At 42.2% G+C, this 27,334-nt stretch overlaps 1 protein-coding gene across 5 annotated transcripts in view; it reads left to right on the top strand.

Annotated features, from left to right (window-relative positions):
- The window catches only part of CERS6 (ceramide synthase 6), a 251,703-nt gene that overhangs the window by 4,567 nt on the left and 219,802 nt on the right, over positions 1–27,334 (top strand). Inside the window, exon 2 of one of the 5 annotated variants that reach the window (XM_023745268.1) lies at positions 17,329–17,580. The exons of the other annotated variants lie outside the window; for them this stretch is intronic. Coding sequence (XP_023601036.1) covers positions 17,492–17,580 — 89 coding nt within the window. The 5' untranslated portion in view covers positions 17,329–17,491. The remainder of the gene's footprint in view (positions 1–17,328; positions 17,581–27,334) is intronic. 5 annotated transcript variants of the gene reach the window in all.

Raw genomic sequence — 27,334 nt, 5'->3', positions numbered from 1 at the left:
AAATCCATCAGTTGCAATCCTAACCACCACGGTGAGGGCATTAGGAGGTGAGGACTTTGAGATGATTAAGTAGTGAGGGTAGAACCTTCCTTAATGGGATTAGTGCCCTTATATTAAAAAAAGAAAAAAGGCCCCAGAAAACTCCCTTGGCCCTTTCACCACATAAGGACACAGTAAAAAGATTTTTTGTGAACCAGATATGAGATCTGCTGGTGCCTTAATCTTGGACTTCCCAGTCTCCAGAACTGTGAGAAATAAATTGCTGTTATTTATAAGCCATTAAGCCTATGGTATTTTGTTATAGCAGTTTGAATGGACTAACACAGTATTTGAGAATAATTTGTATATAAATTTGGTTTTTCTCATGCAGGGATTTCTGGATATTTAACTCTATAAATATACCTTTTCACTTGTTAAATGATGGCATGATTCAGATTAAAGCGTGGATACCTGCTTAGCCAGGCTGGGGAAAGAGGAAAGAGTTGGGGTCAGACACATAGGTTACTTCCTACTACAATTTCTGACATGGAAAACTGAATTACAATGGATGTTTTGTTGGAAAACAAACTAAAATAAAAAGGATAGTATTTTTTTTCTAGAACTTTAGAACAGCTTTCTCATCTTGCAAAAGAAAAGGTTTGCCTTTCAGGGTGCAAAAATTGAGCTGTTTATAATAGGTTGATTTATGGATAAAAGGTATAATGTTACTCTTAATGGGAAGTTCCTTAGAATGGTGGGGAGAGCAGGTGAGATAACTTTAAACGACCACAAATGATTTAATGTCATCAAGGAGTGATGAAATGAACACCCTGAGTTCACTTGTGACTCTTCTGTTGGAAGTATCTGACTTCCCGCTGGACAGGGTTAGATTTTTTACTTCTGGATTCCAGTTTATAAGATATTTCAGAAGTGGTTTCTTTTTTGTGATGGGGAAGGGCAGGTGGCAGTGGAAAGAAAATGGAGTCCCAGGTGAGCTTCCATCATCACAACAGTGCGTAGCTTCGGAAGGGATCACTGCATCTGCCTCAGGCTTTCTTCACCTGTTTTACTACCTGATAATACTCTGTTGGTGAGCACTGCAACCTAGGCTCGTGTTGCCCATGTTATTCCGTGTGCACAAACAGTGCGCGACCATCTCTTCTCTCATCACCGGATTTTCTAAAGCCGTGGGTCATCTATTTCTTACAAAGCCATCATTCTCAAAATTGTATTGTTTTCCCTGTAGCATGAGTTTATTACTTTCTGTGGTTTACTTTGTTTACCAAGCTCTGTGAGGTAGATGTGAAATGTCCCAATATTTTACAGAAGACACTGAGGATTGAGAGTTTAGGAAATGGAACTAATGTTACACAGCTTAAAATAGCGAGGTAGGCATTTGGAACTAGGCTTCTTGAGCCCCTAATAATTTTGGCGATCTCATATTTTAAAGCCAATATCATGAGATCATAAATGATCTCATACTGTGTGTGTATGTGTGTGTGTGTGTGTGTGTGTGTGTGTGTGTGTATATATATAAAACTATATATATATATAGTTTTATATGCAGCTTTTTGCCATTTAATGACATAACCTGAACATTTTCCATGTAATAATTTATTGACAAATATTTTCAATGGCTGTACATTATTCTACACTATGGATATACCATAGTTCATTTAACCAGTCCCTGTATTGTTGTTGAGCATTTAGGTTGTTTCCAGTTTGTGTATATAAATCTTTCAATTCCTGATGATTTCCTAAGTAATGTCCCCTAGAAATGGCATTTTCAAGCCCCAAAGGATAAGATTTTAGTGTTCTTGATGTAAGTTTCCAAATTGGTGTCCAGAAAGATTATGTCCATTTGCACTTTCTTATTGGTGTGCAGATTATTGCCATTTGAGGACATTTTTTGCTTTGAATGTTGGAAAAATGTTACTGCTATAATGTCTTTTTATGTTATTCATGATGAACTTATTTCAAATATTTATTAATCATTTTTATTTCATTTTCTGTGAATTTGTGTGTATTTTCCTACTGGGATGAGCTTTCCAATTTTTTGGATAGGAAAGTGGTGGACTTTGGATTTTTTTTTTTTTAATGTAGAATGGTCTTGTCTTGGTATGTTTCTCTGGTCACGTGTTTACACTTTTTTCATTTCTTTCCGCCTCTTGCCTCTGTCCTACAATCTAAGTTATTATCATTAAGGAGAAAGCTTCGACATAGTGGAAAAGATGCATTCAAGAGGATGAAGTAGATAATATCCTGACTTTATTGTGGGGAATGAGGCAGAGATAAAGGGCTCAGAGGAAGTTTGAGCAATTAAGAATGAGTGAGTTTTTATGAAGGAAAACTTACAGATAGAGCCTAAACTCATTTATATTTTGTCTATGGATATTTGGTTAAAAGTGACTTATATGTGGAACCTCAAAAGACCCCAATAGCCACAGAAATATTGAGAAACAAGAGCAAAGTTGGAGGTACTACAAGGCTACCATATTTGAAACTGCATGGTACTGGCATAAAAATACATATAGGTCAATGGAACAGAATAGAGAGCCCAGTAATAAACCCATGCCTATATGGTCAATTGATCTGTGACAAAGGAGGCAAGATTATACAAAGGGGTAAGATAGTTTCTTCAGTAAATGGTGTTGGGAAAATTGGACAGATACATGAAAAAAACAAACAAAACTAGACCACTTTCTTATGCCACAGACAAGAATAAACTAAAAATGGGTTAAAGATTTAAATATAAGACTTTAAACCATAAAATCCCTAGAAAAAAACATAGGCAGTAAGCTCTTTGACATTACTCTTAGTATTTTTTTGTATATGTCTCCTCAAGAGAAAAAAGGAAAAAAAACCACAAATGAAGCTACATCAAACTAAAAGTTTTTGCACAACGAAGGAATCCATCAGCAACAACAAAAAAAGACAAGCTACTGAATGGGAGAACATATTCACCAATGATAAATCTAGTAAGGATTTAATATTAAAACTTTAGAAAGAGCTCATACAACTCAACACCAAAAAACCCCCAAACAATCCTATTAAAAAATGAGTAGAGGACCTGAATAGACATTTCTCCAAAGAGGACATACAGATGGCCAATAGACATGAAAAGATGCTCAATGCCACAGAAATGCAAATTAAAACCACAATGAGCTATCACCTCACACCAGTAAGAATGGCTATCCTTAACAAACCACAAGTGTTGGTGAGGATGTGGAAAAAAGGGAACCCTTGTGCACTGTTGGTAGGATTGCAAATTGTTGCAACCCCTATGGAAAACAGTATGGAGGATCCTCAAAAAATTAAAAATAGAATTACTGTGATTCAATAATTCTACTTCCAGTATATGCCCCAAATAATTGGAAACATGATCTCAAATAGACACAGTTGAGCCTTGAACAACATGGATTTGAACTATGTGGATCCAGTTATACTGTATGCAGACTTTGTCGTAGTAAATACCTTCACTGTTTTCAGTCCACAGTTGAAAATTCGAGGATGCAGAGGAGTGCAGTTATGCATTGATCTCCACCATCCTATATAATAAAGAGGTGATATGCAAAATAACCCTCATGCCCTCACAAGATGGCTGCCTACAATCAGGCCGGCAGGGGGGTTAGTGAGGGACGACCAAACAACTGAACAGCAGGCTGCGTGGGGCAACCAGGCCGGCAGGGGGGTTAGTGAGGGACAACCAAACGATTGAACAGCAGGCTGTGTGGGGATGACCAAACAACTGAACAGCAGGCTCTGTGGGGTGACCAGGCCGGTGGGGGGGCCTTGAGGGGCAACCAAGCTGGTGGGGGGGGGAGTTGGGGGTGACCAGGCCAGCAGGGAGGGGGTAGTTGGGGGCGACCTGGCTGGCAAGCAGGTGAGTGATTAGGAGCCAGCGGTCTAGGATTGTGAGAGGGATGTCTGACTGCCTGTTTAGGCCCGATCCCCAGGATTGGATCTAAACCGGCAGTCGGACATCCCCCAAGGGGTCCCAGATTAGAGAGGGTGCAGGCTGGGCTGAGGGGACCCCTCCCCTCCCATGCACGAATTTTGTTCACTGGGCCTCTAGTTTTCTATAAGGGACTTGAGCATCCGTGGATTCTTGAATCCACCGTGGGTCTTGAAACCAATCCACCACGGATACCTAGAGACAACTGTGGAATAAATTTTTGAAACGTTAAATGTTATCTGAAGATTTTTGACTGGGGGAGGTGAGGAGGGTCAGGGCCCCTAACTCCCTCTTGATCAAGTGTATTTGTACACTTACGTTCATAGCAGTATTTCACAATAGCCAAAAGGTGGAAGCAACCCAAGTGTCCCACAGATGAATGGACAAACAAAATGTGGTCTACACATACAACAGGATAGTATTCAGCCTTAAAAAGGGGGAAAAAAATCCCTCTCTAACATATTATAACATGCATGAACCTTGAAGACATTATGCTAAGTAAATAAGCCAGTCACAAAAAGACAAACATTGTGTGATGGTACTTATATGAGGTACCTAGAATAGTCAATTCATAGAGACAGAAAGTAGAATGGTGGTTGCCAGGGACTGGAGAGAGAAAGAAATGGGGAGTTGCTTCATGGGTGTAGATTTGTGAGGTGCAAGAGTTGTAGAGATAAAGGGTGGTGATGGCTGCCCAGTGTGAGTGTACTTAGCGCCCCTGAGCTGTACAGTTAAAAATGGTTAAGTTGGTAAATTGTATGTTATGTATATTTTACCACAACTAAAAATGATAATAAAAAAAAAGAAGATTTGCCAAGTAAAGACAAAGTTACTTACTAGAAATAACTGGTTTCATGTTCTGGGTTTGACGGTTTTCTCACTAAGAACACACATTCCAGCCTCTTGATTCCACCAAGCACTGTTTTGTTTTTGTTTTTTTAAATGGATAATGCCCTTAGGATCTAGGAGAGCCCCTTTTCTTTCCAGAATCATCTGGCATAGGTGGGTGGAGGGTGAGGGGTGATGGAAGGAAGGTTGAAGTCCCGAGAGTACTGCAGCTCCCTGGGCCTTTTTGGCAGGCACTTCGACTCAACACTGTCCTTCCGTCATTTGTTAATATGAAAATTTAATAATAGTCGATTAGCATGTCTAGCAAAGGAGAGCCATGTGTCTCTGGAAAAACACACTGTACAGTTTCAGAGGCTCCTAGGATTAAAGTAAAGGCACCCTAGTGCGTTCCCAGTCCACTCAAAGCAAACCAGGCTGATGGGATCAGGTTCTAGTGTGGCCTCGGCCACAGAGCCTGTGGAAGCTTGCTCTGGAACAGTGGTTCTCAACCTTCCTAGTGCCACGACCCTTTAATACAGTTCCTCATGTTGTGGTGACCCCCAATTTCATTGTTACAAATTGAACATAAAGCATAGTGATTAATCACAAAAGCAATATGTAATTATATATGTGTTTTCCGATGGTCTTAGGCGACCCCTGTGAAAGGGTCATTCGACCCCCAAAGGGGTCGCGACCCACAGGTTGAGAACCGCTGCGGAAGGTCAGATCCCACCCGCCTCCTGTCTTTCAGTTTAATTTCACACCCACTTTATACACAAGTGGTTTAAACACTTGAAAATTTGAATGTGATTTTACTTAAATGCTGCTTACTATAAGGCAATTGATTGCAAGCATTGGCAGGTACCTATTATTGAAAAATAGTTTTTCAATTTTATACTAATGTTTGCTCATTGTACTAAACTCTGCTTTCTGTAATTCATCTGTGATAATATTTGGGCTAGTTTGTTTGTTTGTTTGTTTCTTCCTTTCTTCTTCTTCTCCTTCTTCTTCTTCTTCTTCTTCTTCTTCTTCTTCTTCTTCTTCTTCTCTCTCTCTCTCTCTCTCTCTCTCTCTCTCTCTCTCTCTCCCTCTCTCTCTCTCTCTCCTTTCTCTTTCTTTTTTTGAGGAGCACTTTCTTTTCCTTACTACTAGCCTTCCGAATGGACTTCTCTCATACCCCTCCTGCTTCCTATTCCTACTTTTGCTTTTATTGCCTCAGAATTGGTTTGTGGGGTTGTTTGGCAGGAGTTGGGGTAGAGATAACACACATGGTGTTTCATTGCAGGGAGGCTGTGTTGCTTTACTGGGTAACCCCTTTCACACAGTGACCTAGGAATTTGTGACTTGCCAGTGTCTACATAAATGTCACATCTTATCTCTGAGGTTTTCAGGTTACAAAGCTGCTGTTGCTGTCCTGAAGCTGTGATTGTGTTTGTCTCTTTCCTTTCTTTCTCTCTTTGTCCCCCCACCCTGTCTCTGTCTCTCTTTGCCCCTTCCCCTCTTTTCTCCTTCTCTCCCTTCCTTCCTTCTTATTATCATTGGTGCAGATCCTTTAAAAACACAGGGGCATTTTGGGAGCAGAGCAGCAGCACAGAGTTAAGAGTTGGGGAGGGGATAGAGAAAACCATCTAAAATTTTGTCCAGGGACACAGTCTGGCAGGTATCAGGGGAAAGGCTGCCAGCTAGTCTAAGTGGCTCTGTAGATCTTGTCTTAATAGATCACCATTTCAAAGCAGAATAAAGTGACTTGGTGTTTTAAGCAGAGTGGCAGTTTTGGACACAATAGCTTGAGTGGAGGAAAATTGAGAACCAAGTAATCAGTCACTTGGGCATTATGGAGATTAAGAGGATATCAGGGCTTTGTGCGTCAGTGGTGAGTGTATCTTTGAGTGTGGGGGTAGATTGCAGGGTGACTGCATTTAAATTGTGTTACTGTTTTCTACATGTATTGTAATTAATTAGAAATGTATATTCCTAACTGGAGTTAAAAGGAAAGTGGATGGAATATCAGAAAGACTATGGGACTTGGGTTTAAATCCAAAACACTGTCCTTTATCAACTATGCAATAGTACATAGCATACGCTCTGAAATTTGGTCTCCTCGCTTATAAAATGGGGAATATGCCTACTTTGTGATATTGGAGGACTATCTGCAAAAAAAAAAATGTATTTAAAGGGGACTCTGTAAAACTGGTTCCTGAAAACACACATTGTGTAAAAAATAATTGGCACCATAGAACACGATTTAGCACCTGCTTGAGAACCAATGTTCTGTACGGTGATTGAATGTGTTGGGTGTGTGTGGGGGTAGAGGGGTGGGGAGAGGGTGCAGCTTGTGGAGGCAGTAGAACCTGTTTATATATTTGATCCTGGAACTAGAGGATTTACTTGTTCTGTTGAAGAGAAAATATTTAGAGTTTTAGCCAGGCACCAAAGCCCCAATCTCTTCAGCACTGTGCCTATTTAGGGAGGGAAATGTTGCTTAGCCTTTTCTTCTCAACTGTTAGTAGTGATGTGGATTGTAGGCCAGAGACTTGCTTGTATTTTGTGGCAGAAAACTATTCCCAAAGGTGGGATTTTAGACAAGCGATGGGCAGCAGTGTACCACGTAGAGCCTGAAGCTATCTCAGGGTGAGAAGACAGCTCAGGAAGAGGGCTTTCCCCTGGGCGAGTTTTCTCCGTAAGCCCCCTTTCAGTGGAGAAATACCTCATGCAGATATCCCCGTCTGTCCCACTGCCCCGTCTGGCCCTGATGGTCCTGTTTTATTGCATGGAGTCTCAAGGGAAAACTGACTGGGTGAGTGTTCAACCACCAGGAATGGCAAACGTCAGATTTGCCCATTTATATTGACCCAAGGCCTGGGCTGAATTTGGCCATGCCACTCAACTAGCTGCAGATCTAGGAGCAAATTACCCAGTTGCTCCCTGCTCAGGTTCCATCTGGCACTTACAGAACTATTGTGAGGATTAAATGAAATGCCCCTTGCATTGTGTTTAGGGCAGTGCTTAGGGCATGGAAGCAGTCATTACTTGCTCTTTAGGTTTATTAAAGACACACACACACACAAATGCTTTCTGAGTGTTTATTGGAACCCTGATTTCCAGGAGTGAGACTTTATACCATTAGATTTCCGAGACCTTTCACTGGCTTTTCCTTTCTGTCATGAACGTATATGATGGACCCCACTCCTGCTTTCACCTCTTGGGGTTGTCAGTAACCATTGAGTTTTACTTTCCTTATTGCCTTTCTCCTCTCCTTCTCTCTCTCTTTCCCCCTATCCCTTTTCCACCCACCCTTTCCTTCTCTTCCCCTTTCTTGTACCCCCGCGCCCCCCACAAGGAAAATTCTGATTCTTCCAATTGAGGTCAGCATTAAATAACCCTAGCTTAGTGAAGAACTGGACCTTAATCTACAGCCCCCAAATTTGAACTCCCATTGGTGTGAATATGGCTGACCTAACCAAACTGGTTTAGAAGGGATCTGACCTGGCTTCCCACTAGGACCGCTTTTCCAGCTCTGCCCAGCTTCAGTATAATTTGTAAGTCGTTTGCCGTGTAAATAATTTAATGAGCCTGTTAAATTTTTTAGGCATTGGTAGAGGACATCTGAAGATGATCAAATGTGACATTTGTGGTGGGTTGTCTTTTAAAGGAGGAAGTAAGGCAAAGATGAAACCACATGCTGTTGAATGACAAATTACCCAAAACTGCCTCTACTTAATTTAGTAATAGTTTAACAGTTTCAGACTTTCTACTTAGGAAGTTGAACACTCATTCATTTAAAAATATATGAGTCCATCATGTGTCAGACACCAGTGGTGAGCCCGGGTACATGCAGTAAGGGAGGATTACCTGTAGATTAAAAACAAACAAACATTAAAATTGATTAAAAGTTGGCTCACTTTTTATTAGCATCACATGAAGCCAATTCTAAACATAGAATTGTTGCCCTAGAATTGCAGCTAGGGCCTAGCTGGGGCTCAGCTGGTTAGAGCATTGTTCCGAGACACCAAGGTTGCAGGTTTGCTCCCCGCTCAGGGCACATACAAGATCAACCAGTGAATGCATAAATAAGTGGAAGAGCAAATTGATGTGTGTTTCTCTCTCTCTCTCTCTCTCCCCCCCTTCCTTTAAAATCCATATAAAAAAGTAAATATGGAATTGATAGAGTGAAAAAATATCCCTCCTCCCCCAGCCAGTGTGGCTCAGCTAGCCAGTGTGGCTCAGTGGTTGAATGTCGACCTATGCACCAAGAGGTCCCCGGTTCGATTCCTGGTCAGGGCACATGCCCGGGTTGCGGGCTCAATCCCTGGTAAGGGGTGTGCAGGAGGCAGCCAATCGACGTTCTCTCTAATTGATGTTTCTATCTCTCCCATTCCCTTCCTCTTTATCTAACAACAACAACAACAACAAAAAGTCCTAGCTGGTTTGGCTCAGTGGATAGAGTGTCGGTCTGGGTCCCAGGTTCAATTCCAGCCAAGGGCACATGCCTGGGTTGCAGGCTTGATCCCCAGTAGGGGGCATGCAGGAGGCAGACGATCAATGATTCTCATTTCTATCTCTCCCTCTTCCTTCCCCTCTGAAATCAATAAAAAATACATTTTAAAAAATCAATAAAAAATATATGCCCTAGATAAATAGTTTTTATTTTAGAAAATATATAAATAAATGAAAATGTAAATATGTTTTTATTAAAAAAAATACCACTCCTCACCAGGGCACACTACTTCTACCACCCCTTTCTCCCCACACCTTGGAACACCACACTACCAGATGCTGATTTAGGGCACAGGTGTTCTGAAATACTGGCAAAGCTAAAACTGTCCACCTCCCATTTTACATATCAGGACACAGAAACCTATAGAGATGAACCGACTTGCCCTGTGCCAGTCACCCAGGTCCTGGCAGAGCCCGGCTGCTGGGCACCCCCAGGGTGCTATTGTAGAGGGACCAGCTGCTCCTGGTTTGTCTGGAACTGTCCTAGAAACACTTCAGAACAACTGCAGCAGCAGGTCACCCCACCGGATGGTTAAACCCACGCCGGTCTGGTCCCCAGCCAGGGCTGTGTTCACAAGGAGAGTGGCTCCTTTGCTTCTCCCCGAGGTGAGGGAGGGAGGAGCTTCCCTGGTGATGGAGCTGCGGCTCCTGCCCCACCGTCTGTGCACCCTGTGCCACGGCTTTTAGAAAAGGGGGTGGCAGGGCTCCCCCGTGAGTGTCGGTTGGCCCTCCTGAGAGCGTAACTCACGGTGCACGTGCCCGGGGCTGCTTTCGGGGTGCCGTTCCTCCTGAGCATTCTGTCTGGCCTTGCTGACACCACACCCTGGTTGTGTTTCCCTCCCACTTTCATCCCGGGGTGTGTTAAGCACCCACATTTTATTTTTTTAAACGGTTATTACATTTTATTTAAAAGTTTTAGAGGAAGAGTAGAACTCACAAATGTTACCTACATCATTAAAAAACCCGCACAAAGTTGGAGAACTTAAAAAAAAAAGAGCAAAGACCAAAATATCATTTAGAAAGATGATACCCTTTTAGTCTCTTAAGTTGTCACAGAGAGCAGAGAGAAGGCTGAAGACCTGCAGGATAAGAGCTGCATTTATCAACTTGCTGAAGCAGACATTGAGACAAAAGGGATGAGGGGATGTGGTGCTGTGTGCACCACACTTTAGCGGCTGCTCGCAGAAGGGATGGGGGAAGAAAACAAAAATAGATGCAGTGCAGGTGGTGGCTGTTAACCAGCCGTTATTTCTACAGCGAGCTCAGGCAGTCAGGTGGTTTCTGTATAGGCTCTTTTATCGTTCATGGTTCTGCTGAGTTCACCGTCTGTAAAACTGACTTTTGCTCGTGTTCGGTGCCTGTGGTTCATTGGAGAGTGCTGGGCTCCCGACGAAACGCTGCAGTGAACTGTGTTTGGAGTTGAGCAGGGGAAATGTTAGGCAAGTCCAGTTCTGATCTCGCCTCTCTCAGAGGCAGGCTTTGCAGCCCTGCGTCTCGAATTAGGCAGACCGGCTCATCCGTGTCAGTGCCTGTGCTGTGCCCTCTGTCCCCCGTCTGCCCACACTTGGCACAAAGTCAAGCCATGTAAGATCAGGTCGAGGGCATCTAGATAGGACCATGGCTCACCACTCCTTTTAACTGTTGGCTCCTTTTTGCTTTGTGCTCCCACGTCTTCTGTTGATTGGTTGCCCCCTTACTTTTCAGTCCTGAGCCCTGGTAACCAGCTGTTCTGTTATTCCTTCCATTTCCCGGGGCAGGAGTGAATTTGGGAAAAATCCACTTAGAAAGATGGTTCATAAGAGCTATCATCTCATACCGCTAATTTAATTTCTTAGTGTTTAAAAAATACTTTTATTGATTTCAGAGAGGAAAGAAGAGGGAGAGAGAGATAGAAATACCAGTGATGAGAGAGAATCATTGATCAGCTGCCTCCTGCATCCCCCACGCCCCCTAGGATTGAGCCCGTGACCTGGGCATGTGCCCTAACCTGGAATGGAACGGTGACCTCCTGGTTCATAGATTGATGCTGAACCATGGAGCCATGCTGGCTGGGCTGATTTCTTAGTGTTTAGAAAATATCTAATAAATAATATATAATACATGTTCTTCCTGTTGTCAAAAATAAGTTTACGGTTTTAGATTTCTTTTTTTCTGATTGGAAAGAAAAAATAGAATTGGTTACTAAGTGCCACAAGTGTAAAACAACGATTTATTGTTTGGCAAGCAGTTTCCCCTTGTTCAGAGTTGAAGATGAGATAAAAGTCTTCCATTCAAAGCAGAACCAAACCTGGCTACTCTTTCTCTGTATCAATCCTGATTCCATTTTCCCAGCCAATGTCTCAGTCTTTACTCAGGGGTCAAATCTAAGGAATTTCAGTCCTTTCAAATTGTCTAAAGCTTTTCTGAATTGGATGCACTTAGCTGCTAGAACATCTTAGTGCCCAGTTTTGAAAGCCATCCTACAAGAGTCAGGTAGCTGCTCTGAATGGGAACCGTTAAGGTAAAGGGTGTATGATGATCATAGTTTGGAAGTTGACACAGATTATACTTCTCTTTGCAGCTGAAACTAAACGCAACCAGTGTTTCCATTTGTGGAGAGAATAAGAGCGAGGGTAAGAGAGTGGGGGAGAGAGTGACTGCCATGTGTGTACAACAAAGGGGAGCAGAAAACCCTGACTTTGGCTGAAAATTCCATCTTTGTGGGACCCTAGCTTAGCCAATACTCTAATGGGTATTTGCTGTAAACCCAGCACTCAAATGTGCAACCATCACTTGCTTACAAACATTCTTATGGAGTTGTTAGAATAGTACTTTCTCTTTTCTAACGTAAACTTTTAGTCTGTATGTATAATATGCATAAGAAACACACACAAAGAACACGTCAATGTAGAACTCATTGAATTATCACAACAAAGTGAATATAGCCATGTATTCCCTAGTTAGGACCCAGCTCAAGAAACATTACTGGTAGCCCGGAAGCTTCCTCCTTATCAGTTTTACCCATTTTTATAAATTAAGGAAAAGGTATTTGAAATGTGTGGACGAAAGGCAACTTTAATTCCTGATCTATGCAGCAAAGCTGATTATCCCACATATGGACTTCGGTTCCTTTTGGAAGAAAGCACAAGCTCTGGTACTTGCCGTCACACATGGGACAGTCTCCTCGTTGTGCTGTTTGTGCACCTGCTTGGATAAACAACATCTGATTAGTATTTGGCTATAACACTTAATCAAGTAAAGGGGGTATGAGAAAGTGAGTGAGAGAAAGAACCATAGTCAGAAAACACCCATTTTCTTTCCCACTTTAATTAGTGAAAATGTTTTATAAAGATAGGTATTAATAAAGGGTCAAAAATACAGTGTTTTAATGTCTTTTTTTAAAAACAAATTAAGGACGTTAAACAGGGGATTAAGTATGTAACTTTGTTGAAATGCTACGTATCCTGTTCCTTGAATGTAGAATGAGATTTGCAGTTTGAGACGAGGGAATCAGAGCTGTCATATACTTGGAATTTGAAAAAGCCATGTATTTTGAACGCTAAGTTTTGTTTGCGATATAGAAATGCTGTATTTGTTTTGAAAATAATATTTTTAAGACTTGCTGTACTTTATATTTTTATAATTGTACTCACCTTAAAACATGTACTTTTTCATCTAATGTCATCTAATCTTTTAATTCTTCTGTAATACAAGTTTTCTCCTATTCCACCTTTAGATATATCTTGTTCTCTTCTTCAGGAATACCAATTATACATATGTTAGAACTCTACAGTCTCCCTTTCTTACCCATCACCATCTCTATAATCATTTTGATATATTTTTTCCAAGTGATTTTATTAATTTTCCTCAAGCCTACCTGCTAGGTGTCCTGGTCACTCATATTTATTCTGTTCCTCTTCATGTAGCTTTGATCTTTTTTTTTTAATCTTTCCTTTTCATTTTATTGCCACCTCTGCTTACAATTTTTTTTTCAGTTTTATAGTCACTTTTTGGAACCCTAGTATCACATCTTTAACTTTTTTGTGGGTCTTTAACATTTTTTGAAAAGTGATCATGTAGCCTGCAATTTGTTTGAAGCCTTCCTGTGTTCCTGTGGAAGACACTTTCTCATTAGCTTTCTGCTTCTTCTGATTTTGCAATTTTTTGCATAGGTTTTGTGGGTTACTACCCATGCCTTTTAGGCCCAAAATACTGCATTACTTTCTACTTACTTCTATAAAGAGGGTACCTTAAAATAAGTCTGTTAAAAGCTATTGTTTTTGGACTCTCATAGCATAAGAGAATGGTTTTCTTTAAAAATACCATGTTTCATTGGTAAGATCTTCAGTTTTCTATTACTACCAAATGGCCATGACCCTACAGTTGAGGTACAGATTTTTCAGAGCTCTTATGACAGCTATCGGGGATGTGGTATAACAACATTCTTCCAAACTAAGCATGCTAGACATAATGGGGTTTTCACACTGGTTTTAAGTGGAGCTGCTGAAGTTTTTACCCCAGTTTTTTTTAAAGTCATAACACAACATACAACAAATCTCTTGGTGTAGTATTGTCTCAGCAGTTACCATTTGCTAATTTCTAATGTATTAATTTTAACTTGTGTATTTTTAAATGTTTTGATGTCTACAGGATTCGTAATGCTACAAAACAACTAGTATTCGAAACAGATTGAACATTTAAAATTATGCAACCACTTCTTCCATTTTTAAGATCATTAAAAACATCACCTAGTGTTATATGTCTTTAATCTCATCTATGCTAATAAAAGGGTAATATGCTAATTAGACTGGACGTCTTCCAGACATCCATCTGGACATCCTTCTGGACAAAGCCATGGTGGCAGGGGCCGAGGCAGAGGCAGTTAGGGGCGATCAGGCCGGCAGGGGAGGGCAGTTAGGGGAGACCAGGCCAGCAGGGGAGGGCAGTTAGGGGTGACCAGGCTGGCAGGGGAGGGCAGTTAGGGGCGATCAGGCTGGGAGGGGAGCAGTTAGGGGAGATCAGGCTGTCAGGCAGGGGCAGTTAGGGGCAATCAGGCTAGCAGGGGAGGGCAGTTAGGGGTGATCAGGCTGGGAGGGGAGCAGTTAGGGGAGATCAGGCTGGCAGGCAGAGCTGGTTAGGGGTGATCAGGCTGGCAGGAGAGGGCAGTTAGGGGGCGATCAGGCTGGCAGGGGAGGGTAGTTAGGGGTGACCAGGCCGGCAGGGGAACAGTTAGGGGAGATTAGGCCGGCAGGCAGAGGCAGTTAGGGGCGATCAGGCAGGCAGGCAGAGTAGTTAGGGGCTATCAGGAAGGCAGGTAGGTGAGCGGTTAGGAACCAGCAGTCCCGGATTGCGAGTGGTATGTCCGACTGCCGGTTTAGGCTCGATCTGGCAGCCAGACATCCCCCAAGGGATCCCGGATTGGAGAGGGTACAGGCCAAGCTGAGGGGACCCCCCCCCCCGTGCACGAATTTTGTGCACAGGGCCTCTAGTCTATACTAATGAAAGGGTAATATGCTAATTAGACTGGACATCTTCTGAATGTCCTTCCGGACAAAGCCACAGCTGCTGTAAGAACCCGTGGTGCAGGAGAGGCGGTGACGCGGGCCAGTCCAGTGCCACGGCCCCTTTCACAGAGGCAGTGGGAGAGGGGGCTGTGTGGTCCCAGTCCCAGTGTTGCCCCTTCTGCAGAGGCAACCACAGAGGCAGCAGCCCGGGCCCAGTCCTGGCACCACACCTCTGCAGAGGCTTGACAGGGTGCGACCTGCTGTGCCTCAACCTCCCACAGCCCCTCCCCCAGCCGGCCTGGCCCCAGATTGCCCCCACCCACCAGTGGGCAGGGGTAGGGCTAGCACTAAGAGGGCCAAGGGCGGGCAGCCACGGTGGCCTGCAGTGGCACCAGCAGCAGGGTGATGGGGGTGGCGCTTTCCCCTGATCGGCCAGGTTGCTTCCTGCAGAGGGAGGCCAGAGGCAGCAGCGGCAGCGGGGTGATGGGAACAGTGCCTTCCCCTGATTGGCCTGGTTGCCTCCCACAGAAGGAGGCCAGACCATCAGTAGGACATCCCCTGAGGGCTTCCGGACTGTGAGAGGGGGCATGCTGGGCTGAGGGACACCCCCCCCCCCGAGTGCACGAATTTTTGTGCACCGGGCCTCTAGTCTCTCTATATAAAACCCTAATATGCAAATAGACTGAATGGCAGAACAACTGAACAACCGGTCACTATGACATGGCTACTTTTCATGTATATTGTAAATATTTATGTTTTTTTTATTTGTCTTTTAACTTTAATTATGATTTTTTTCTGGGATGAAGATTTTAATCTATATGTGGTTTAGGTAATCACAGTTTTCCCTTCCAGAGTGCATTCCCTGAGCTAGTAAGTTCCATAGACAGCAACCCTCCTCCTACTTCCCTAATGGCTGTGAGCTGAGCTGCTAAATGGAGCTCAAGGTCCTATTTGGTTTGCAGATTTTCACTCAGTTCAGTGGTTTTCAACCAGTGTGCCACAAGAATCTTTAAAACATGCTATACTTGACTATTTAGTTAGGGCACTGACCTCTTTTCTTTTAGATTGTCAAAAATGACAACAGCAAACACAATAGCTGTCTGGGTTGAATGAATAAAAATTATAACTATTTTTTTTGTCAGATCATCAAAATATCTATATATATAAAAGGCTAATATGCAAAGTGTCCCCTTGGGAGTTCGTCCGCTTGCTATGATGTGCGCTGACCACCAGGGGATGACACAGAAGGAAGGAAGGCCCCGATCGGCCCTGATCACCGGCCAGGCCTAGGGACCCTACCGTGCATGAATTTTGTGCAGCGAGCCTCTAATATAATATAATTTTTGGTGTGCCACAGAATTTTAGTAATTCATTTATGTTTGCCATGAGATGAAAAGGTTGAAAATGGCTGACTTAGTGCCATGTTTTGGTCACTGTACTCAGTGTCCCAAAGGTCAGACCCTGTGTAACTTGGTATCTTCGGGAGTTAAACCCCCTTCCTCTGCCAGCACTGGGGCAAGCAGTCACCTGGCTTCTAGCACCAAATCAGGAGGTCTCCCTGTTCCTTTTACAGACTTTGGACCAGCCCTTCTGCTCCCCAACCTCCACATGTATCTGATGCTGACAGTTCATGAACGTTTGTGGCATTGTCTACTCCAAAGCCTCACTGCTCACCATGTGGTCAGTCCCCAGAGACCTGTAGCCTCTGCCCACATCACCAGGGAACTTGTTAGAAATGCAGCATTCAGTGCTCACCGCAGTCTTCATTGCAGTCTTCATCGCAGTCCTCGCCCCAGACTGCTGAACCAGTGTCAACACGCTCAGGACCGCCAGGTGGCTCTTGTACACGAAGAAGCGTGGGGCATCCTTCTCCGACTTCCACCACTGGAAGGCAGTTAGGCTTCGGTGGCTCCTCTGGACTAGATCAGTTTTCCCACTCCCTCTTCTGCTTTCCATCTTCCAAGATGTTGGGTGCTACCTCCTATCTGTTATCATTGTCTTTTGTCCTTTTGGAAGTTTACCTCCTTTATTCTTCATAGGGATTTTACTGGAGTTTCAAGAGGGCCTATAAACACATTAACTCTCTCCTAATATTTTATGTTTTTTTTATGTTTGAATTTTTGATTTATCTTGAATTAATTTTGGTGTCAGACATGAGAACTTCAACTGTAGTTATCCTCTTCTCCCCCCATTAATGTGATTTATTAAATGATCTATATATTTTCCTCTCTAATTTGAAATACTACTTCTGTCATATACCGAATTTCCTTTGCATTTGGCTATTTTATTATTGCAACTTTATAATATCTCTTATTATCTGGTAGTACTAATTCCTCTTCATTTTAGAAGTCAATTTTAAAACTCTTGAGTTAAAATTAATGATTTCTTTATTTTTCATTTATTTTAAACTTCATTTTTATTCATTCCATTTTTATTTACTTATTCAAAGTGATAGGGTCATCAACCTGTTTTTATTTATAACAGATTTTTTTAACTGTATGAAGTAGATATACCTTTTCTATATGTGTGTGTGTGTGTGTGTGTGTGTGTGTGTATATATATATATATATTTTTTTTTTCTTATAGAATTTGAAGCCATCCCTAGGGAAATCAGTTTCCTCCCATCTTTCAAGAAGGGTACAGTGTAAATGAAACCTGTTAAATGCAATAGGAAGTTTTACTGCATGAATATTGTGTGATAGGCAGCTGTGAGTTGTGATGACCTCTACCCAAGACAGATATTAAATGCATGCTCAGTTCCTCACCAGCGGGCCAGCCCAAAGCACAGCTCTTGCATTTGAATTCAACTACCACCACTTACTGGAGCTGTGACTCTGGGTAAGTTAAAGAATCTCCTAGATCCTGGGAGATGGAGATCATATTAACTTTTCAGATAATGAAGATTAGAGTTAATTGTAGTAAAGTGCTTAACTAAATCCCTGCCCCATAGTAGGTACTCAGCCAATGGGTTCTGCTTCTTTACACTGCTTCTTTAAACGTTAATATAGATGTGTATTCCAGAGTGCTTTAATCAACAGGAACATTGAATTGCTTACTCAGACATGCTGTTGGAGTAGAAGTTTATATGGGAATCTTCCCCGGTGTTTTTGCCCTATAGTACATAATTGAGTTTCAATTGTCCATACTAATAGAGAGGCGAGAGGACATGAGAAAGTAACAGTAGGTAATATCTTAAGCTTGGGAATTCATTTAATAATTACCTTTGCAAAAAAGAGTAATAGAATTTCATAGCTGGGAGAAAACTTTGAGATTACAAAACCTCTTTAACTGTACAGTTGAGAAAACAGATCTTAGAGGGATGATGAGTCACCAGGATCACACATTGTTGTGAACTTAGTAGCCGAGTTACAGATATGTTAACTCCTAGTCCCCTGTTCTTTATTTGCCTCTTTAAGATTACAGGGTGGGGCAAAAGTAGGTTTGCAGTAGTTCCTATGGAAAATAATACAATAATTAATAAATAACAATACAAGAATAAACTGTGTTTTGGGTACTTACAACTGTAAACCCACTTTTGTCCCACCCTGTGTATTTGCTTAGGTACATGTCCAAAGCCACCCATGTGCCTTGAGAACTGATACCGGGGAACTCAGCCAAGTGCAAGATGGAGGATGCATGAGCTTGAAGGAACTGAAACACCTTTGAGTTTTTGCTCTCTGAGCTTTTTCAGAGACAGATACTCTCCTGACTCAAAAACACAGCTTTAGCTGTGTGATGTTGGGTGCGGACCAGTAAAATTAGGGTGAGAAGCTAAAACTGGGGAGAGTCATTCTTAATAGAGTAGATATACATCTATCTAAGTCAGAATAAAAGGAAGAATTCTATGTCAAAAGACAGGCAAGAAAAAGGACCACATATATATCATGAGCTTAAAGCAAGCAGTTAGAAGGCCAGTTTCACAGGAAGCAAAAAGTATGTAGGAATGAAACATCACTTCAACAGAAGCTGAGCCCCTGAGCCCCACTCTGAGAGGTGCCTACAGTGGGGGCCCTGCCCTTGAGAGCTTGAGGTTTGAAAGAGGGGTAGTTACAAGCCATCAACAGGGAGCCAGCTTTGCCACTGACCAACTATTTTTTGCCTTTGCTCAGAAGTTTTTTTGTTTCCTGGTCAAGTGGGATCAACTATAGTTGGTTGGGGTTTCTAGTTGTAAATATTGAATAAAATAATTTCGAAGGCCAGAGAGGGTTGGGGGGCAGAAGGGAAGGGAGGGGAGTAAGAGATCAACCGAAGGACTTGTATGCATGCATATAAGCATAACTAATGGACATAAGACACTGGGGGGTAAGGGAGGGCAGGGGATTGTCAAGGGCGGGGGGGGGGGGAAGGACACATATGTAATACCGTTTGTAATACTTATTATAATATTTTTTTAAAAAGAATAAAAAAATTTTTTTTGTCAGTCTTTTTTTAAAATATATTTTATTGATTTTTTTACAGAGAGGAAGGGAGAAAGATAGAGAGAAACATCGATGAGAGAGAAACATTGATCAGCTGCCTCCTGCACACCTCCTACTGGGGATGTGCCCGCAACCAAGGTACATGCCCTTGACCGAAATCGAACCTGGAACCTTTGAGTCTGCAGGCCGATGCTCTATCCACTGAGCCAAACCGGGTAGGGCTGAATAAAATAATTTCTGAGTAATTCCTGACCCATCAACTTTAGCTCTAAGTTCGAAGCTGACCTTTACAATTTCAGACAGCTCTCCAACTTGCATTGCTTTGCTTCATAGTCCTTCACAAAAATTGCTTTTGAACTTAACGTAAAGAAATAAATGCTTAATCTGTTACATAAATTAAGTAGGAATAACATTGGAATCATGGCCAAGCTGAAAAACCAGTAGTTTCCCCCAAATATGGATTTACTTATTGAGCTAATAAGCCATTCATATGTAAGTATGAAATCTATTATCTTGGATCTTGGTGAGTTTGATATAGTACTAAGATGAATACATTTGATTAGAAGTAGTTTCAGTGTAGTAGTTATTTCCCTATAGAAAATAATATGTTTAGGTAGAATTTTTGAATAAGTTTAGAAAAATCCTTAAAAACACTTTCAGAGGCACTCAAAAATTCTGTTATGCAGGCCTTCAAATTCCAATAAATACGAACAGTTTGTATTTGTATAATTCAAAGTTGGAGCATATAAATGCTGAAATAAATTATAACATTTAAACTTGAATCATTATGCTTTAGGTACAAAATTAAATGAAGTTTTAAGTTTAGACTTGAATCTTTTGCTGGTTTTATGTTGACTTGATTGAAATGAATGAAAATGAATGTTAATTTCTCATTTGCTCGCTGGATTTAAATAGTTAGTTATGGTGGATTAGGTCCGTGGACTTGGAAGTCGGTGGGTTAAAGCCACCAAAACACAAATGAGTGAGTCTGTGCCATTGTTGAAGTAATGAGCTGAGTAGGCTTTGCGGCTGCACCTTTCCTATTTGAAGTAGCCCCTCACCATGGGCCCCTCACCTAATTCAGGAATGCTGGCTTCCCAGAAGATGCACCGTGCAAGTGCCTTCAGCTTCCAGCTTGCTTTCGTATGATGAGTCATATTTCGAGTGGTCCCTCTGTTCTGCTGTGGTGCATAATTCATGCAAAAAAGTCTGATTTCAGCTGTGTCGACTTCAAAGGGCTGCAATCAGGCATATATATCTGGAAGGATGTGCTCAGAGAAGAGTTTCTGTTTTTCATTTACACAACTGGAAATTCAGACTATCTTTGATCAATTTAGAGGCAAGGAGCCAAAACCAGCTTTCCGATTTGCCAGCCTTATTGAAGCCTTTTGTTTTCCTTTGCATCTCAAGAAGCTCACAGGAATGAAGGCTGTGTACATTTGACATAATTATTTTGTTTATCTTTGTAAGAGCTGATCTTTAAATTGCAGTAGGAATAAAAATGTCTGATGTTTGGAATAGCTGCTCACAAAAATATGAAGGTGTTTTTTTTGGTAAATTCTATCATAACCCAATAAATGATGGGATCATGGCTATTGCATAAACACTCAACATAGGATCGTCTGGACAGTGTAAGAAGTTTGAAGGCAGGAGAAAAAGAAAACTGTAATAAGTTTAAAAATGCCCAGTTCCCTGGAACAGTAGTAGTGGCTGCATCGTTGTTAATAGCTGGAGTGGTGGTGGTGTCGGATCAGTAATTACAGCCAATACATTACGGTTAATATTTATTGTAAACGTGCTACATGCCAGGCACTGGGTTTTTTTGAGCCTTATGTGGATTATCTTATTTAATCCTCACATAAACTCTGTGAGGTAGGCGCTACTTTTACTTCTGTTTTATGGATGTGGAAACGAGCCACATGCAGGTTCAACAGTTCACCCATGACCACAGAGCTGTTTCTTTCATGTAGGCCGCTTGAGTATTGTGCTTGGTGTGAACAGTGGAGGCTCTGAACCTTCCCGGGCTGGCTGATCTTAGGCTGGTAGCTGGTTACTGAGCATTCTCTGAGCTCCAGCTTCCTTCTTTGCAAACTGTTAGACCAGTGGTTCTCAACCTTCCTAATGCCGCGACCCTTTAATACAGTTCCTCATGTGGTGACCGCCAACCATAAAATTATTTTTGTTGCTACTTCATAACTGTAATTTTGCTACTGTTATGAATCGTCATGTAAATATCTGATATGCAGGATGTATTTTCATTGTTACAAATTGAACATAATTAAAGCATAGTGATTAATCACAAAAACAATATGTAATTTATATGTGTTTTCTGATAGTCTTAGGCGACCCCTGTGAAAGGGTCGTTTGACCCCCAAAGGGGTTGTGACCCACAGGTTGAGAACCGCTGTGTTAGGGGGAGTACAGAAACTGCCTCATAGGGTTATTGTGGCAGCTAAATTATATATATCTGGAGGGGTCTTGTAAACTGAAAATTATGTTGGATAACCCACTATAAGTTGGAAGTATTGTGATTATCAAGAAAGGCTACCCCTTTGGAGAGAGAGAGACCTTGACTTTCTTTCACTGAGAAGACAGACTTTTACATATGTTGGTTGAGAGTTGGCACTGGGTGTGTCTTCCTCCTGCCTTTGGGAACACATGAATGTCCTATCCTTGCATGGCAGAGAGGCAGAGGTCAAAAGATGAGGTTCTTACGCAGCCATTCTAGTGTTATGAGTATGAGGAGCACCCTGAGCCAGGATTAACTAAATCATTGCTTCCAGACAACTTGGAGAAAAATGAAGGTCAGACTTGTGTCCATATTTAAAGACTTCTAGAATTATGGCTTTCAAATTTCACGGGGCATCAGAGTCACCTGCAGGACTTGTGAGAACAAATTGACCTCCCCCCCGCCCCCTGCCCGCCAAATTTCTGATTTAGTAGGTCTGGATTAGAATTATGTTTCTAACAAGTTCCCTGGTAATGCTGATGTTGCTGGTTCCAGTGACCACACTTTGAGAACCACTGGTCTAGAATATCTCTATGTATTCAGAATATTGTATCACTATGTTCAAAGCAAAGAGGTATGAAAAGCACAATCAGGAGAAAATTCTACATGTCATGTAACACAGCAGTAGTGCTGGTGGTTTTACTAGGTTTTGTACACACCTTAAGAAGCAGAGAAGAGCCCGGCCTGTGTGACTCAGTGGTCGAGCATCGACCTATGAACTGGAAAGTCATGGTTCTATTTCCAGTCAGGGCACATGCCCAGGTTGTGGGCTTGATCCACAGTGTGGGACGTGCAGGAGGCAGCCGATCAATGATTCTCTCTCACTATTGATACTTCTATCTCTCTCTCCCTTTCTCTTCCTCTCTGAAATCAATTAAAAAAAGAAGCAGAGGAGAGAACAACTCTCCACTTTAACCATACCAGTAAGGGGCTAGGTCCTTTTACAGACACATAATCCTAAATTTTCCTGAACTGAGCACTCCTCCTTGACGGCTAAAATGCTTAATTAACTTCTTGTTGACCACGTTTTGGCAGAGAATGTATGCTCACCTATTTTTCAAGGTATGTGTATCTGTCTTGTGTGTGTGTGTGTTTGTGTTTTCAGATAAGGAGAGTTACTGTCTTTCCATCCAGAATTTCTCTCTTTAAGGCCTGATAAGTTGGCATTTCCAGCCATGTGGAGAGTTGTTGGAAGCTGCCCTGGCCTCACCTTCAGGGGATTGTGAAAGAGGCTGTTTCCCACAGGCACAGCCTTGGGGGCTGAAATACTGCTTCATGATTGCTCACAGTGGAATAGAATGCATTTTCTTTATGACGATAAACAAGTGAGCAACTAGGAATATTGGAAGTTTAATAAATTCCACACAGTCCACTTAATGATTTTTTTATTGTGGTTTCCAGAAATGAATTGCATCATAAAAGTGAGGGATGCCTATAGAGGTAAGATATTTTTGTCTCATCTATTGCCTCATTTGTACAATAGAAATAATATTCCTCTTAGGTAGAGCTGAGTGTTTTTTTTTTCTTTAAGCAAATCACAGAATATATGTGAAAACACTTGAGGTGGAGGAGGGCAATGATCGTCCACATGTACCACTGGGTTCAGATCTTCACTTTTCTCTGTTGTCATCTTATGCTTGCTCCTAAAACAATCAATCTGTCCCCCTGGTTTTAATTATAACTGAAAATTTTGTATTGAAGACCCTGATCCATGTGTTTTGGACAATTGATGAATTTCCACTGTGGCAGTTTTCACCCGCTTGCATAATTATCTCCTCCTCTTTGCCTTTCTCCCCCCTCCCTCCTGTCCTCCCCTCTGTCTATCTGTCTCTCTCTCTCCTTTCCCTGTCACCTTAAAAAAGTGACTGGTGAAGAAGGGGTGGTGGTGCCTGTAAGACTATAATTTCTTCGTGAGAATGTTTAGATAAAAAATATTGATTAAAAGGACATCTATTATATATAAACCCCAAAGCATTACTTCATCCTTATAGTGTTAAGATGCAGTGAGAGGCATGATCTGTTTAATACTGCTGTGAATCTTTATAAGCCTAATAAAATTCTAAGAGGTTTATCTACGTACTATTCAGCCTTATGCTTACTTTAGGCATGCTTTCTCAAAACCTACATTTAGTTGCTTCTGAAAATACGTTTTTTTTCTCAAGCTTCTCATATGAATTTGCTCTTCTCCAACACTATTCTCTAAACCACCTACACTGTAATTTTAGTGAGAATCCCATGCCATTCTTAAAGCCTATGAAATCATCTCTGTACACAGGGAACTTAACATATTTTCCAAACATATATTTTAGATATGTTATATATAATGTATATTAATAAACTGTTGCATTAATGTTGTCTCTCTTAGATGGTAAGTTCATAAAAAGCAAGGAGAGATATGCTGATATATTTTGTAAATCACCGGCAAATATAGATTAATACTCTGGAAATGATATGAGGAATGAGGAAATAGGCTCTGTAAGTACCCATGTTAATAGAGAGGGATTAAAGATTAGGGCAGGCAAGAAAAAGAGATTGGTTGAAATTAAGATAGCCTTTCTGGCTTTATTTTGATGATTGTATATATGACATACTTTTTCATCCTTTACTTTTAATCTATCTAGGTTTTTATATTTTAAAATGGGTTCCTGGTAGGCAGCATTTAGTTAGTTCTTGTTATTTTGAAAAATTCTGATGTCTTTACATGGCTGTGTTAGATCATTTACATCCTATCTAATAAAAGAGAAACATGGTAATTAGCTGTATATCCACTACCCTTCCCATTGGCTAATCAGGGCGATATGCAAATTAACTGCCAGCCAAGATGGCGGCCGGCAGCCATGCACTGAAGCGAACAGGGAGGCTTGCTTGCTCCAGTGAAGGCGGACTCCACCGTTCCCCGCCTGACTTGCTGGCCTCTCAGCTGCAACTCTAAGCAACTATGTTGCAAATATAGAAGCTAAACAAAACCCCAGAAACCTGCGTTAGTCAGCCGGGCTTCAGCCAGCCGGACTGCAACATTGTATCAAATACAGAAGGTAAACAAAGTCCAGAAACCTGCTTTCAGCAGCTGAGGCCTCAGAGCTAAAGCTGGCCCAGAATAAAAAAAAGAAAAAGAAAAAAAGGAGCAGGTTGGGAGCTTCAGTCACCCGCCAGCCTGAAAACGGCCCTCAGCCCCTCAGCCAGACTGGCCAGGCACCCCAGTGGGGACCCCCACCCTGATCCAGGACACCCTTCAGGGCAAACCAGCCGGCCCCCACCTGTGCACCAGGCCTCTATTCTATATAGTAAAAGGGTAATATGCCTCCCAGCACCGGGATCAGCGGAGCCGCGAGGCCTCCCGGCACCGGGATCAGCATGACAGGGGGCAGTGCCCAAACCCCCTGATCGCCCTGCGGCTCTGTGTGTGACAGGGGGCAGGGCCACAACCTCCCTATCTGCCCTGCTCTGTTCATGACAGGGGAAGGCGCCCCAACCCTCTGATCAGCCCTGCTCTGTGCCTGATAGGGGGGAACTCCCCAACCCCCTGATCGCTCTGTGGCTCTGTGTGTGACAGGGTGCAGCGCCCTAACCCCCTGATTGGCCCTGCTCTGTGTGTGACAGGGTGCGACGCCCCAACCCCCTGATCGGCCCTGCTCTGTGTGTGACAGGGTGCGGCGCCCCAACTCTCCCCCCCCATGGGCCCTACTCTGTGTGTGACGGGGTAGAGCCATAACCTCCCCATCGGCCCTGCCCTGAGTGTGATAGTGGCGGCGCCCCAACCCCCTGATCGGCCCTGCTCTGTGGGTGATAGAGGGCGGTGCCCCAACTCCCCTATCGGCCCTACTCTGTGAGTGACAGGGGGGAGCTCCTCAACCCCCTGATGGGCCCTGCTCTGTGCATGACAGGGGGCAGCGCCCCAACCCCCTGATCGGCCCTGCCCTGTGCATGACAGGGGGTGGTGCCGCAACTTCCCCATTGACCCTGCCTTGAGTGTGACGGGGCGGTGCCCCAACCCCCCAATCGGCCCTGCTCTGAGCCTGACCAGGGGCTGCACCTAGGGATTGGGCCTGCCCTCTGCCACCTGGGAGCAGGCCTAAGCCAGCAGGTCATTATCTCCTGAGGGGTCCCAGACTTCGAGAGGGCACAGGATGGGCTGAGGGACCCCCTCTCCCCCCCCCCCCAGAGTGCACAAATTTTTGTGCACCGGGCCTCTAGTTTAGTATAATTATTGATATGATTGGATTTAGAAGGACCATTGTATTATTTGTTTTCTGTGTATCCTCTCTGCTATTTGTTCCTGTCTTCTCTTCAATAATTTGAACCTAACTTTTTAGTATTTTATTTTCATTTTTCTATTAGCTTTTTGGCTCTATCTCTTTGGGAAAAATTTTTCTGTTGGATGTTCAAGGGTGACAGTATACATATCTAAACTTTCATAGTCTATTTACTGTTTATATTATACAACTTAAATGTAGAAACCTTATCACCATATAGGTTCCTTTATTCTCTCCCATTCACCTTTATGTTTTACTTGTGATATGTATTATATCTACTTATATTGAAAATTTATCAAACAGTGGCATAATTCCTGCTTCCAACAGTTATACACATTTTCAAAACCTTGGGGAAAATAAACTTTTATATTTACCCTGATAGTTACCATTTCTGTAAATGTTCTTTAATTGGTGAAAATACAAGTTTCTTTCTGGTATCATTTCCCTTCAGCCTGATGCACTTCCTTTAGCATTTCTTTTAGAGCAGGTCTGCTTAAAATGATTCTCTTAGTTTTCCTTTGTCTAGAAGTGGCATTATTTAGCTTTCTTTCCTGAAAGATGTTATCAATGGATATACATTTCTAGGTTAGTAATTTTTTTTCTTTTAGCACTTTGAAGATGTTTTTCCATTGTCTTCTGGCCTCTCTCATTTCTGATGAGAAATCTTCAGTCATTAAAATTATTATTCTCCTGTTTACAATGTGTAATTCTTTTCTATCTGCTGGGAATACTTTTATTTTTAACTTTGCTTTTAAGCAGTTGATTATGATGTGTCTAAGAGTGGTTATTTTTTAGCTTATTCTATTTTAAGTTTATGAAATTCTTGCATTTATAAATTTATATCTTTTAATAATTGGGAAGTTTTTGGCCATTATTGCTTCAAATAGTTTCTCTACCAGTCTTTTTCTCCTCTTATTCTAGAACAACATTGACATGAATACTAGAAACTAGCTTTTTTATTGATTTTAGAGAGAGGAGAGAGGAATGGGGATGAGGAGGGAGGCAGGGTAGGGGGATGGAGGGGAGAGAGAGAGAGAGAGAGAGAGAGAGAGAGAGAGAGAGAGAGAAAGACTTGTTGTTCCACTTATTTATGCATTCATTGGCTGATTCTTGTATGTGCCCTGACCAGGATTGAAACCACAACCTTGGCGTATAGGGACGACACTCTAACCAACTAAGCTACCTGGCCAGGGCTCTGCTTATTTTTTCTGAGAATCTTTTATCAGATTAGATAATTTACTGACTCTTCTAGCTCACTCTTTTGAAACTGTCATCTCTATTTTTCTATTGAGCCAGCCAGTTACAATTTCCACTGGTTATTTTTCTAGTTTCTATTTCTCTGCTGAGAATTTCTGTCTTTCCATTCATTCTATATTCTCATGGAGGATATTATAATGCATATCATCTGGGTT

This window comes from Myotis lucifugus, unplaced genomic scaffold, assembly GCF_000147115.1.
Source record: "Myotis lucifugus unplaced genomic scaffold, Myoluc2.0 scaffold_5, whole genome shotgun sequence".
Taxonomy (NCBI): domain Eukaryota; kingdom Metazoa; phylum Chordata; class Mammalia; order Chiroptera; family Vespertilionidae; genus Myotis; species Myotis lucifugus.
This window is presented reverse-complemented; position numbering and strand designations above follow the sequence as displayed.